A 12522-nucleotide genomic window follows, 5' to 3' on the forward strand; every position below is an offset into this window, starting at 1 on the left:
TGGAGTTGTGAAGCTCAATAAGGTTATGGAAGAATTTAGTTAATTTTTGGAGGTCTAAGGTATCGCCTTATTGCATTGTGAAGACATGAATTCTACAAATTTATAAAATTTTAGTTTCAATGCAATTGTTGTTGTTGAGTTGAAGGTGATCTTGCCGTGTGCCATTTTGAGAGATTTATGGAACTTGACATGAGTGGAGACCTCATATACTAATTCAATTGTTTGGACGTATAGTGATCAAGGAGAAAATTAATTAAGTTGGTCGTTGATAGTTTACTGATTTAATGTGTTATATTTAATATGATTATTAAAAAAAGAATAATAATAATGTCTAATTGAAAATTTTAAATTACAGTAATGAAATAAAAAACACACACACGACTGAATAAGATTACAAAATCTCTCTCTCATGCATGTGCATACATCCGAGATAAATGTCTCTACAGATGTTACAATGATGTATCCCTGGGTCTAGTGGCACACAACCACTGCCTTGGGGTCTCAAGATCGTCACCTGTGATCGTAGGAACATGCCAACTACCCTTTTCTGACTCCTGCGTTATACCAACACGTATTATGTTTTGAATAACTCATTATAAGAAGCAAAATGCTATCTCTATTCTTAATAATTAATGATCATTTTAAATAAGAGATTAGCAAGCAGATGATTGATCATCTTACCTGAATAACAATTGAATAAGGTGGAGGCATGTGGAGAGTAGGCTCGCGTTGTGCAAATGACAGTCGAATCTGCAATTTATCCAAAAAGAAGAAGCAAGCTTCATTTCATTTTCTTCATAGTAAAGACCTGAACTATGTCACATCCATGCATGTGAAATGTATGTGTGTGTGTGTGTGTGTGTGTGTGTGTGTGTAGGCAATAACATTTTATTAGAATGAATGAGGTTTCTCATTTTCACACGGTAGATTCTCCTAAAGAATTAGGATCAGAAAAAGAGGAAGTCAATATAAACAACAATAGAATTCACTTCATTTGCACCAAAAGCGTTGGATCACTCAAATAATTATCTAAAATATGATGATTTCAGCTCAATTACAGAGAGTTCCACACAACTAAAAGTACGGTTAAACCTTTGCCTCCATACAGTCCCATATAGCTATAATCCTCATCAAACAAAGGGGGTTGCATTTCACACAAAGAACTTCTATAGTCACCAAACCAACTTCTCCAACTAAAAAAAATACAACAATGACCCTCTTAGGCATCCCCATATGAACTTTTCTTTAGATGAATAAGAAGCCCACTGAATTATTTTTGCACGTTCATCATCAGTCTACCAAGATAATATATCTTTTAATAAGGTTTTCTTTTAGGCCTTCACTACTAGCTATCTGAGCCCACACCACTTGGAATATTGGCGTATAGGTTATTCAACAAAGAATCAACTTACCCCAATACCCAACCTTTGAAAGCTCATAGAAACCTGATTCCTTGAGTAAGCAACCCTTCATTTGAAGACCCTGAACAAGAGTATACAGAAGGAACTTTCTCCATTGCAAAAAAATCTAGATTCAACTTTTTCAATGAACAATTCTCACCCAATATATCGTACCAAAATCTAACCCTTCTCCCATCCCCAACCACATATAACTAATATAGCCTGCAATTCTCTCCCAACCTGCTGTGATACTCCCCTTCAAATCCTGGAAGAGAAGATTCCAAAGTGGATTCAACAAAATGACAAACCCATTTTAGGAAACTTGAGGACATATGCCAGCTAAAATCATGCTGGTCTGTTGAATTACAGTTACACATCAGAAACCTATGGACTTAATTCATCCCCCACAAAAAAATAAAAGGCTAAATTGCAAAGAATAGCCCTGAAGTTTGGAATTGCTTGGATTTTACACCCTGAAGTTTGAAAATTATGATTTTACACCCTAAAGTTTGGTTCCGTTAGCAAAACTACACCCTCAGTTAATTTTGGCTGTTAAGTGACAAGTCATCATGCTAACTTTTTTTTTTTTTTGCCAAATTAGCCCTTAAACGACCTGTTTAGCCCAAAACTCAACACAAAATCTGGAACTTTATAAGATATCGTTTCACTGTCTTAAATGAGCCTATTCCCAAATCAAAACATCAAACCTATCCCAGGGTTCTCTTCTACTCATCGTGTCCCACGAACCCAGCAGCCATGGCAAGGGCTAATATATATATAGAGGCATCACTCTCCAAAACTAGCACTTGAATTCGTCTGACTCTCGCATATAAAAAAAGAAAGAAAGAAAACCCACAAATTACAAGCAAAGCCAGTAAATTTGATGATGACCAACTCGTTTTCAATGCCACACCATCATCAACTCCATTGGCTTCTCCCCATAGCCATATTCTGCATGCACTTCTGCTACTTATTTTATGGAGTTTTAATCCTCAACTGATACTTCTTCTATTTAGACCATAATTCTTCACCTGATGGCCAAGACAAACATGGTGGATTGCCTAGAAATTTTTCTCAACCATCAGATCATCTCGTTGTCACTGTGGCTGCTGGGTTAGTGGGGTTCACGATGAGTAGAATAGAAACTCTGGGGTGGGTTTGTTGTTTTGATTCGGGAATAGGTTTAGATGGTGAAACATTATCTTATAAAATTCTAGATTTTGTGTTGAGTTTTGGGCTAAACGGGTAGTTTAAGGGCTGATTTGGCCAAAAAAAAAAAACAAGTCAGCATAATGACTTGTCACTTAACAGCCAGAACTAACTGAGGGTGTAGTTTTGCTAACGGAACCAAACTTTAGAGTATAAAATCCAAGCAACCCCAAACTTCAGAGGTGTACTTTGCAATTTACCCAAAATATTACAAGCAAAGCCAGTAAATTTGATGATGACCAACTCGTTTTCAATGCCACACCATCATCAACTCCATTGGCTTCTCCCCATAGCCATATTCTGCATGCACTTCTGCTACTTATTTTATGGAGTTTTAATCCTCAACTGATACTTCTTCTATTTAGACCATAATTCTTCACCTGATGGCCAAGACAGACATGGTGGATTGCCTAGAAATTTTTCTTAACCATCAGATCATCTCGTTGTCACTGTGGCTGCTGGGTTAGTGGGGTTCACGATGAGTAGAATAGAAACTCTGGGGTGGGTTTGTTGTTTTGATTCGGGAATAGGTTTAGATGGTGAAACATTATCTTATAAAATTCTAGATTTTGTGTTGAGTTTTGGGCTAAACGGGTAGTTTAAGGGCTGATTTGGCAACAAAAAAAAAAACAAGTCAGCATGATGACTTGTCACTTAACAGCCAAAACTAACTGAGGGTGTAGTTTTGCTAACAGAACCAAACTTTAGAGTATAAAATCCAAGCAACCCCAAACTTCAGGGGTGTACTTTGCAATTTACCCAAAATAAAACCCTATGGACTTCTAGGAAAACCAGATAATAATGAAACCATTGGAAAATTCTAAGAGATTTCATTAATCAATCAAACTGTAACAGTCTCCATTGGAGTACAATTGATGTAGGGAACCAAGATTTTATGTTTTAATTTGCAATTAATTTTGTTTTTGAATTTGGTCATTAATGTTGATGGTATTTAGGGATTTGATTAGATGCTTTCCATATTAGTATAATTCCTAAAACTATTTAACTTGCACTCCTGTAATGGTGAAAGACAAATGAATTTGAATAAGATTAATTATTATGAGTTGAGAATGTCTCCTCCCTTGTTTCTCTTTGTTTGGTGGCGATGCCAAACGCCCTTAGGTGGTGATGCCTAGGGTTTGCAAGCATATTCTAGGTGGGTATAATGCAGCACAAGTAGAAAATAAGAGATAAAAGAGAGATAAAAGAGAATTAAAAGTAACAACAGAACAAACTCTAGGCTTCACCACCTAGAATCTGCCTGCAAACCCTAGGCATCACCACCAAACAGAGAGAAACAAGGGCGGAGACATTCTCGACTCATAATAATTAATCTTATTCAAATTCTTATGTCTTTCACCATTACAGGAGCGCTAGTTAGATAGTTTTAGGGATTATACTAATATGGAAAGCATCTAATCAAATCCCTAAAAACCATCAACATTAATAAATAAATTCAAAATTCAAATTCAAAAACAAAATTAATTGCAAATTAAAACATAAAATTTTGGTTCCCTGCATCAGGAGCGAGGCATGATCTAAATGACACCAAGAAGAGGGAAAACAAAAAACCAAAAGATCTGCTGTAGAGCAATGGAGGAACAAATGTATCATCACTATTTTCATACATACAACACCAATCTAGTTATATTTCTCTTCCACCGATTGTCAACAGCCAAAATTTTCCAATGCTGCCATTCAAGTGAAGAATGTAACTTGAAACTGTGCTTTCACGTACCAAACAATTTGCAAAGGAAATGAAATTCCTTGTCTGTTTTTCTCAGCATGCTGTAAAAATGACTTGACCGTGAATTCCCTTGGTTTAGACCTTAGAAGCCAACCATATCTTCCTGTCATCTTCACCCCTTTCTGATTTTAGTTTGCATACAACAAATCAAGGAAAGAATCCAAAGGCTCCAACTCCCAATCTTCATCTAACCTAATGAATCTAGATGACATTGTCACATCCCTAAGAAAATAATCTAAATAATGTGCCATTCATGTATTCCTACTGACTGAAATATCAAATAATTCTAGATAAGTAACTTTCAGCAACATATGTCCACACCACAGTTCAAGCCAGAATCATATGTGAGTACCATCTCCTACCTCATATCTAACTAACTTAGAGAACAAATCCTATCTGCCCCTAATGTATTTCCACGCTCCCACAGCATAGTAGCCTTCAACTACTGCTGAACACCATTGACCGCATAAACACCATACTTCCTATCTACAACATTCCTCAAAAATTGATCTCTGTCCATCACATATCTTCACAACCATTTCCAGCAAAGCTTGGTTGAAAACATGAAGCCTCCTCGGCCCTAAACAACTAAACTCTTTGTAACTTCTCTAGTCTTGGAGCCATTGATACAGGTACAAGAAAAAGAGACATAAAATATGTTGGCAAACTAGAAAGGGTGCTTTCTATTAGTGTTTATCTTCCACACACAACCCCCCCCCCCCCCTCTCTCTCTCTCTACCCCCAAGTGATAAACATATATATATATATATTTTTTTTTTTGATAAGTAACATAAAAATATAAAAATATTATTAATAATAAAAAAAGTGCCAAACCAAGTACATTGGGGATGTACTATGGGGGCACAAATCAGGAACCAAAAATACAATGATAAAAAAATAAAAAATAAAAAAGGAAAAGAAGAACAAGAGTAATGAGAAAAGACCACACTCTAAGCAAAGAGAGTGTACAAGAAAAAAGACTTAATCTATAGCAAAGAACGTTCACAACCCTCAAAGCTTCTAGCATTCCTTTCACGCCAAATGCACCAAATCAAGGAATGAGGCACTAATCTCCAAACATCTATATTACGATGTCACGCAAACTTTCCCTGCTAAAACTCAAACAACTCAAGAACTGTATGAGGCATAACCCAGTTAATACCAAACAAGCTTAAAACCAAAGACCACAACTCCCAAGCTATGGGGCAATAAAGTAGGAGATGATCCACAGGCTTCCCATATCTCTTACACATATAGCACCAATCAAGCACTAGCACACGTCTTTTACAAAGATTGTCTATTGTTAAGATCTCACCTAAGGAAGTAGACCAAACAAAGAAAGCTACCCTTGAAAGAACCTTCGATTGCCATATCATTCTCCAAGGGAAGGATACAAGAGTAGGAGGGTAGAAGGAACTATGATAACCTCTAACCTAAAAACCTCTGCTCTTTGTTGGCTTCCAACAAACCTTATCCGAACCAAACCCCCTCATAGTCGAAGAATAGACCAACCCCATAAACCAATCAAAGGCTTCTTGTTCCCAATCTTGTGGTGAACGACGAAATTGCACATTCCAGTGAAACCTTCCAGCAAACCAACCCATAACTTCAGCTACCGAGGAATCCTTTGACCTATTAAGACAATAAAGCTCCGGAAAAGCCTCTTGGAAAGTACAGTCCCCACACCACACATGCTTCCAAAACTTCACTCTAGTACCATCCCCCACATCATACACAAGGAATTTTAAAAAGTTCAACCAACCACTTCTTATGAATCTCCACAAGTTGACCCCATAAGGACTCATCACCTTTTTCGTACACCAACCACCCCAAATATTCCCATATTTTGCTTCCATAACCCTCCTCCATAAAGCATCGGTCTCCATGCCATACCTCCACAACCATTTTCTTGCAAAGGCTTACAGACCTTGGCCCGTTTAACCAGATGTAATTTAGATCCGCTACCAATTCCACTCCACAGAAAAGTCTCTCTGTAATTTCTTCATACGCTTTGCCACCTTTTTCCGGAAAAGGAAGAAGGGAAAGGAAGTATGTAGGTAAAGACGAGAGCGTGCTTTTAATGAGAATTAACTTAACCCCCTTTAGATAAATATAGTCTCTTCCAACCTGCTAATCTCCGTTCCATCTTCTCTAATAGGATAGGATTCCAAATAGATAAGTCCTTAAACTTAGCACCTAAAGGAAAGCTCAAATATTTCAAGAGCAAAGAAGATTGCCCACACCCCAACAATCCCACCAAAGCCTCCAAATTGTGCACCACACCAACAAGTACCAACTCAGATTTTCCCAAATTAATACTTAACCCTGATGCCTCCTCAAATCTAGCAAGAATCGCCCTCAAATTAGCAATCTGAGAAGGTTCAGCATCACAAAATATAAGAGTGTCATCTGCAAATAAAAGATAAGACACCATCAATGATGTACCAGCCGTACTACCCACAGAAAAACCTAAGAATTGCCCAGCGAAGGCAACCAAATCCAACATATGACTCAACGCCTCCATAACAATATCAAAAAGCAATGGAGATAATGGGTCCCCTTGCCGAATCCCCCTAGAACTTCCAAAGAAATCAGATGGACTACCATTGAGCAAAATGGAAAATTTTACAGTTGAAATGCAATACATTATCCACTTTCTCCATTGTTTTGAAAACCCACATCGCTGAAGCATATACTTTAAAAAATCCCAGCTCACATGATTATGCGCCATCTCCACGTCCAACTTACACAACACACCTGGAATTCCTGACTTCAATCTACTATGCTATACAAATTTGCATATGAAAGAAAAATCCAAAAGTAGTACCCACATACATCATAGGAAAAGCATCCACCTTAGAATGAAGAGGACCCACTAACTCATCATTCATTATTCACTACATTAAAAACCTGAACTAAACAAGCCCAAAACTCTCTTTTAAGGGTAGGAATTTGGATAATATATCATAAATCAATCACTTCCTTTGTTGTGCTAGCACATGAATGTCACCATACCGAAGATTCTCTTAAAATGCAATTAAGAATAATACCTGATGTTTTTCCTTCCATCTTGGAAAAAAGCTTGTCCCTAGCAGTTGGAACAGGTGATCCCTCATCTCATCATTTGTCACCAGTAAACACTTACAACTAACAGCAGCATATAACCAGTACCTGTGAATAATGAGAGAACAAACTTTTCACAAAAGTTTACTAATACGGTCATAATCAAAGCTACAAATGCACTGTAGATTTGAATGTTTTAACTTTTTGATTATATTACAAATTACACCTTCCATTTCAGTCCTTTAATTTTCATTTGTTGTCCATTTAGCCCTTTTGTCTAATTCCATTACATTGCGTCATTAATGTCTTTTATACATACATACATACATATATATATATATAATTTTATAAGTAAGAATAATTTTATTGAAAGAGTTCATGTATAAACAACACAAAGAAGACTAAAGAATTAGAAAACAAGGAACTATCTACATAAGTAATGACTATGAATAAGCCGATGATAAGACCACTCGTATGAAGAAGTAATGAAGGTTGCTAGCAGTTGATATTGGATGAATGATTAACTCCCCCATCTTGCCACCCACATAATAGATCAAGACCTTGTCCATTAATACCCATTGAATCCTAAAGGATCTAAAGACAAAACTCCACAATTCAAATGCCACAATATAGCAAAAGATAGTCCACCGTCTCTCCACAACTTTGGCACATATAACACCAACCCACAATAGACTATCGAGTCACCCCTCTTGAGAAGGTTTTCACTAGTATTTTCCCCCAAGCCGCAGTCCACACAAAGAAGGAAACTCTCTGAGGAGTTTTTAACCCCCATATAGCCATCCAAGGGAAAGACATAGGGGATGAACCCCATAATGCTTCACAAAAAGAACAAACACTAAAACCCCCACTTCTCTTAAGCTTCCATCACATCTGATCTCCTCCCATCCCACATAGGAACATGAGATTCTAGTAGGTGTATGAATGAATCCACCCCCTCTTATCTCCCAATAATTAAAATTCCTCATGAACCCCACATCCCGCTACCACAACCACTTACCCACCAAAGATTGATTGAAAGTAGTAAGCTTCCTAATCCCCAATCCTCCACTAGCTATAAGAGTACACACCTTGTCCCATCCAACCAAATGATGTTTGAACTCCTCTCCTAAACCACTCCACAAAAAATTCCTCTGCAACCCTCTCAATCATATTGGCCAAACTAGGGGGAATGGTAAAAAAAAGATGAGTAATATGTAGGTAGGCTCCAAAGTGTACTCTTCAACAGCATCAACCTCCCCATTTTGACAAGTAAAGCCTCCTCCAACCAGCTAATCGACATTTGAATTTCTCCCAAATAGGGTTACAAGTTGCCCTGATTTGAAGGAAGCACCCAACAGCATACCAAGATAAGTCCTTGGCAAACAATCCACCTTAAAATACAAAAGGTTAGCAAATTCAATCACATTCTCCATCTCACCCATTGGCACCATCTCACTTTTCCCCTTATCAACTTTTAACCAGTCACCGACTCAAAACAAGTTAGCAATATTCAAATATACAAGATCTGTTCAGTGTTAGCATCACAGAACAAGATGATGTCACCAACAAACAATAAATGTGAGATAGACAACCCACCATTTTCATCATTCCCAACTTTAAAGCCTTTGACAAGACCTTCCTCCTACATCCTCCTCGACATTCTACTAAGAAGCCCCATAACCAGGATAAAAAGCAAAGGGGATATCTCCCTGCCATAATCCCCTGGAAGTGCCAAAAAATCCACAAGAGCCATTGACCAAAATAGAGACTTGAACCATGGTAATGCATGTACAAAATTGATTCTTAACAGAGCCATTGAAAATTAGAACAAGATTCTTAACTATTTTGTTAATCCTTTTTTCTTCATGTTCTTCGTAGGGTTTAATGCTTCTTTTTTTTAATACCAAATAAGAATTCTACTTTTTAAAAACTTTTGTTATTTGTGAAATGGTTTTTTATTCCTTTTTTGGATTTTTTTTTTTTAATGAAGAAATTCAAAAGAAGCAAAACTACTTTGTTTTGGGCAATTAATGGCAGCCCACCTAGCAAAATTAGACAGAAGGACAACAAATGAAAGTCAAAGGACTGAAATTTAAAAATAAAAAATCAAAGTTACAGAACTAAAGTTAGAGGTGAAATTTGTAATTTCACCTAACTTTTTCAAAATTAAATAAAGTGCCTTAAATAAATAAAAAATAAAAATAAAAAAAGTCAAAGATCAATTTTAGTCATGTTAATCAAAGGGAGTTTTTTATGCATAACATGATAAACAAAGAAAAAATGTGTTAAGACAACATATATAACCAAAACATATATATTTTGTTAGTGACCTCAATCTAACCTATCTATAGTTCAACTGACTGAAAAGATGCAATCACGAAAACTTACCAATCATCGTTTGAACCAGGAGGAGTAGCATAAAGTGCACCAGAGTTTTTCCAATGCTCTAACAACTTCTTGTTATTAGGATGTTGAGCAGGACCACCAGTCACACGATTTTTATGTAAAATAACCAGAGGCAAACGCTTGGAAGGACTCATTTGACGTAGTTGTTTTACAACCATATTAAGCTACAACCAAAAGGAATTAATGAGCACACCATTGGTAGATTTTTTAAAGGATTCAAAAGATAGTGTCATAAGCTATTTCTTGGTATCCCACTCACCTGGGAAAACTTGAAACTATGCTGATTGATAAGACCCACATTGGCACCATCTACAACCGCATCAAATGGACCATGCCGTTGGAGCCACTCCTGAATGAGTTCACCTTCTCAATCAATGAGGATGTCACTGACAATCATTTTATGTATTACTTGTTGAAGCAAACAGAAGTAGCAAGCATCAACCAAACCAAAACAGCCAAACCATTTCAACAATGACAAAACAAGGAAAAAAAAATCCTTGAAAGCCTTATTGCACCAAAGAAATTGGTCTTCCAATTTGGCCTCAGGTACCATAACAAAAGTCTTTTACACGCATTATGTGCCAATTTTTGCCAACATACCAAACCTTCAAAACAGAGCAGCTTAAGTGTACTTTTTTCTCTTTTTTAATTTATTTTATTATTGTTTATTTTAGTTGGCAAGTTACATATGCACCTAGTGGGTTTTGAATCAAGACCACACCCTTCATCCACTCTTGTGGGAAGATGAAGGGCCATTTGAGCCAGAACTCAATGGTGTAATAGTAACAAAGAGCAGCTTATGCATACTTGCTTTTATAACAAATTTTAGTTTGAATTTCAGCATAGGGTGGGTCCAATGTACATCGAGTAGTCTTCTTTTAAATAAATTTATCATTACCTATTAATAAAAAAACAACAAAAGAACACATTTTCGCACCTGGAAGCGAACAAAATCGGCCTTAACCTCCTTTTGGCAAGCCACATTGGTCAATGAGGAAGCAAAATTTTCCGTCTCCTTTGGATCAATATCAATACAAACAAGCTTCTCGCCACACGATTGACAAACCCCGGCACCATCCATTTGAGTACTCACCACTCTCCACTCCCCACTCCCCAACCACCCTTGACCATGCCATCCTCCACCACCTCTCACAACCCCTTCCCTCACTTTACTTGCATCCCAATTATCTAATCCTACTTTTTTCGCCTCTTCACATTTAAACCAATCCTCAATAACCCCAGCAGTCGTCTCCGACACTTGTCTCACCGCAGCTCTTAACCTGTGCATTGTTTCATACACTTTATGTGCATTGTTACAAGCACCACTAACTTTCAAAATCGCAGAAAGCTCAGCCTCCTCAGCCACCACACCGGCCTCAACCATATCAGAATCAACTTCATAAGCCTTACCTGCCATCCCTTTCTCGCAAAACCCGAACAATGCCGGCCCATACGACCTCAACTTCGGCACAATTCCAAACCCTTTCATCTTCTTGATCAAATCAAAAGCCATATCCGGGTCTTCCTTGGCCGCAGCTATCCTCGCCAAGCTAGTAAACGTGGCCTCATTCGGCACAACCTTGTTTACAACCATGGCTTGAAAAATCTCGAAACCTCTGTTCAAAACATGGGATCCTCTGTTTCCGTCTAAAGAGCAGAGATAGAGCAACACATTGTAATGGAGTAATACAAGATTGAGTCCATCTCGAAGGGCCTCGTCGTAAAGGCGAAGTGCCTCGACTACGTCGCCGTGTTTGGAACACATGTCGAGTTTGAGCTTGAGAAGTCCCTCCGGGGATTCTCGGCGAGCTTTTCTACTGGCTTTTTTGGAGAGCCTTGTGGAGGAGGAAGAGTCATGGATTGGTGAGGCGGCGGAGAGAGAGGAGAAGAAGAAAAGAGGAGAGGGTCTGGTGAATTGGGTGGTGGTGGGGTGGAGAAGTGGGCGGCGGAGAGTGTGGGAATTGGTGGATGGGAATTTGGTGAAGGAGAAGAAGAAGAGAGGAGAGGGCCTAGTGGTGGTGAGTGACAGTGAGGGTAACATTACAAGAGAGCGTCTGGATAGCATTGCTGAGAATAGTACCAAAGGATTATCCTCTCTCTTGTCATGAGAGAGAGAGAGAGAGAGAGAGAGAGAGAGAGAAGATTGAGAAAGGGTTTAGGCAGGGTCTAGTCGTCCGCACTACTAGGCATAAAATGGATATATAAGCCTAGCCTACTCCACGTTTCTTTCGTGTAATTTTACCCCTCCTCTCTAGTCTCTCCTACCAAATTTTACCACAATTACTTTTTAACTATTTAGGTAATGTTTGGATAGCGTCTGGTGGCCAGCGTTTGGTGTTTGCGTCCAGCACAGCATGAGTCCCACAGCTACAGTGCATTGGACAGGAAACGCAAGTGCACAGTACCTTGCGTGTACTATAGATGGACACCAAGCAAAGGAAACGCGTCGGCCAGCACCGTTTCTTGTTTTGTATTTCTCATTGTTCTATGCTTTTATCTCACTGTATGTTTTGGGTCAATTTCACCAGGGATATTTCTTTTTTCTTCGAATTTACTGATCTAACCAAACACACATAGAGCAACGACTATTTCGCACAGCCCCATCTCTCTCAACTATCATGGCAAACGTCTTCATTGCTCTTCATCAATAGTGTTTTCAGTTTTCAGCAAAATAAGCTCTATTCAAACAGACTCTTA

The 12522-nt window shown here is 38.1% G+C and overlaps 1 protein-coding gene across 1 annotated transcript; it reads right to left on the minus strand.

Moving 5' to 3' along the window:
* Nucleotides 1-272: 272 nt before the first annotated feature.
* On the minus strand, nucleotides 273-12001 carry LOC142609516 (proteinaceous RNase P 1, chloroplastic/mitochondrial). Its single transcript, XM_075781110.1, has 6 exons — nucleotides 10763-12001; nucleotides 10085-10174; nucleotides 9808-9989; nucleotides 7407-7527; nucleotides 682-750; nucleotides 273-554 (listed from the first exon to the last, which is right to left on the minus strand). The coding sequence occupies exons 1-6, from the start codon at nucleotides 11888-11890 to the stop codon at nucleotides 450-452; spliced, it is 1695 nt and encodes a 564-aa protein (XP_075637225.1). The 5' UTR covers nucleotides 11891-12001; the 3' UTR covers nucleotides 273-449.
* Nucleotides 12002-12522: the final 521 nt, after the last annotated feature.

The sequence above is a fragment of the Castanea sativa genome, chromosome 9 (genome assembly GCF_040712315.1).
Source record: "Castanea sativa cultivar Marrone di Chiusa Pesio chromosome 9, ASM4071231v1".
Taxonomy (NCBI): Eukaryota; Viridiplantae; Streptophyta; class Magnoliopsida; order Fagales; family Fagaceae; genus Castanea; species Castanea sativa.

What these genes read in the sequence shown, in the direction of transcription:
- LOC142609516 (XM_075781110.1), bottom strand. Translation starts at nt 11,890, where the DNA reads ATGCTATCCAGACGCTCTCTTGTAATGTTACCCTCACTGTCACTCACC. An exon ending in ATAGTTTCAAGTTTTCCCAG is followed by an intron (nt 9,990 to 10,084) that starts GTGAGTGGGATA and finishes TTTTGGTTGTAG; the next exon opens with CTTAATATGGTTGTAAAACA. An exon ending in CCTGGTTCAAACGATGATTG is followed by an intron (nt 7,528 to 9,807) that starts GTAAGTTTTCGT and finishes CATTATTCACAG; the next exon opens with GTACTGGTTATATGCTGCTG.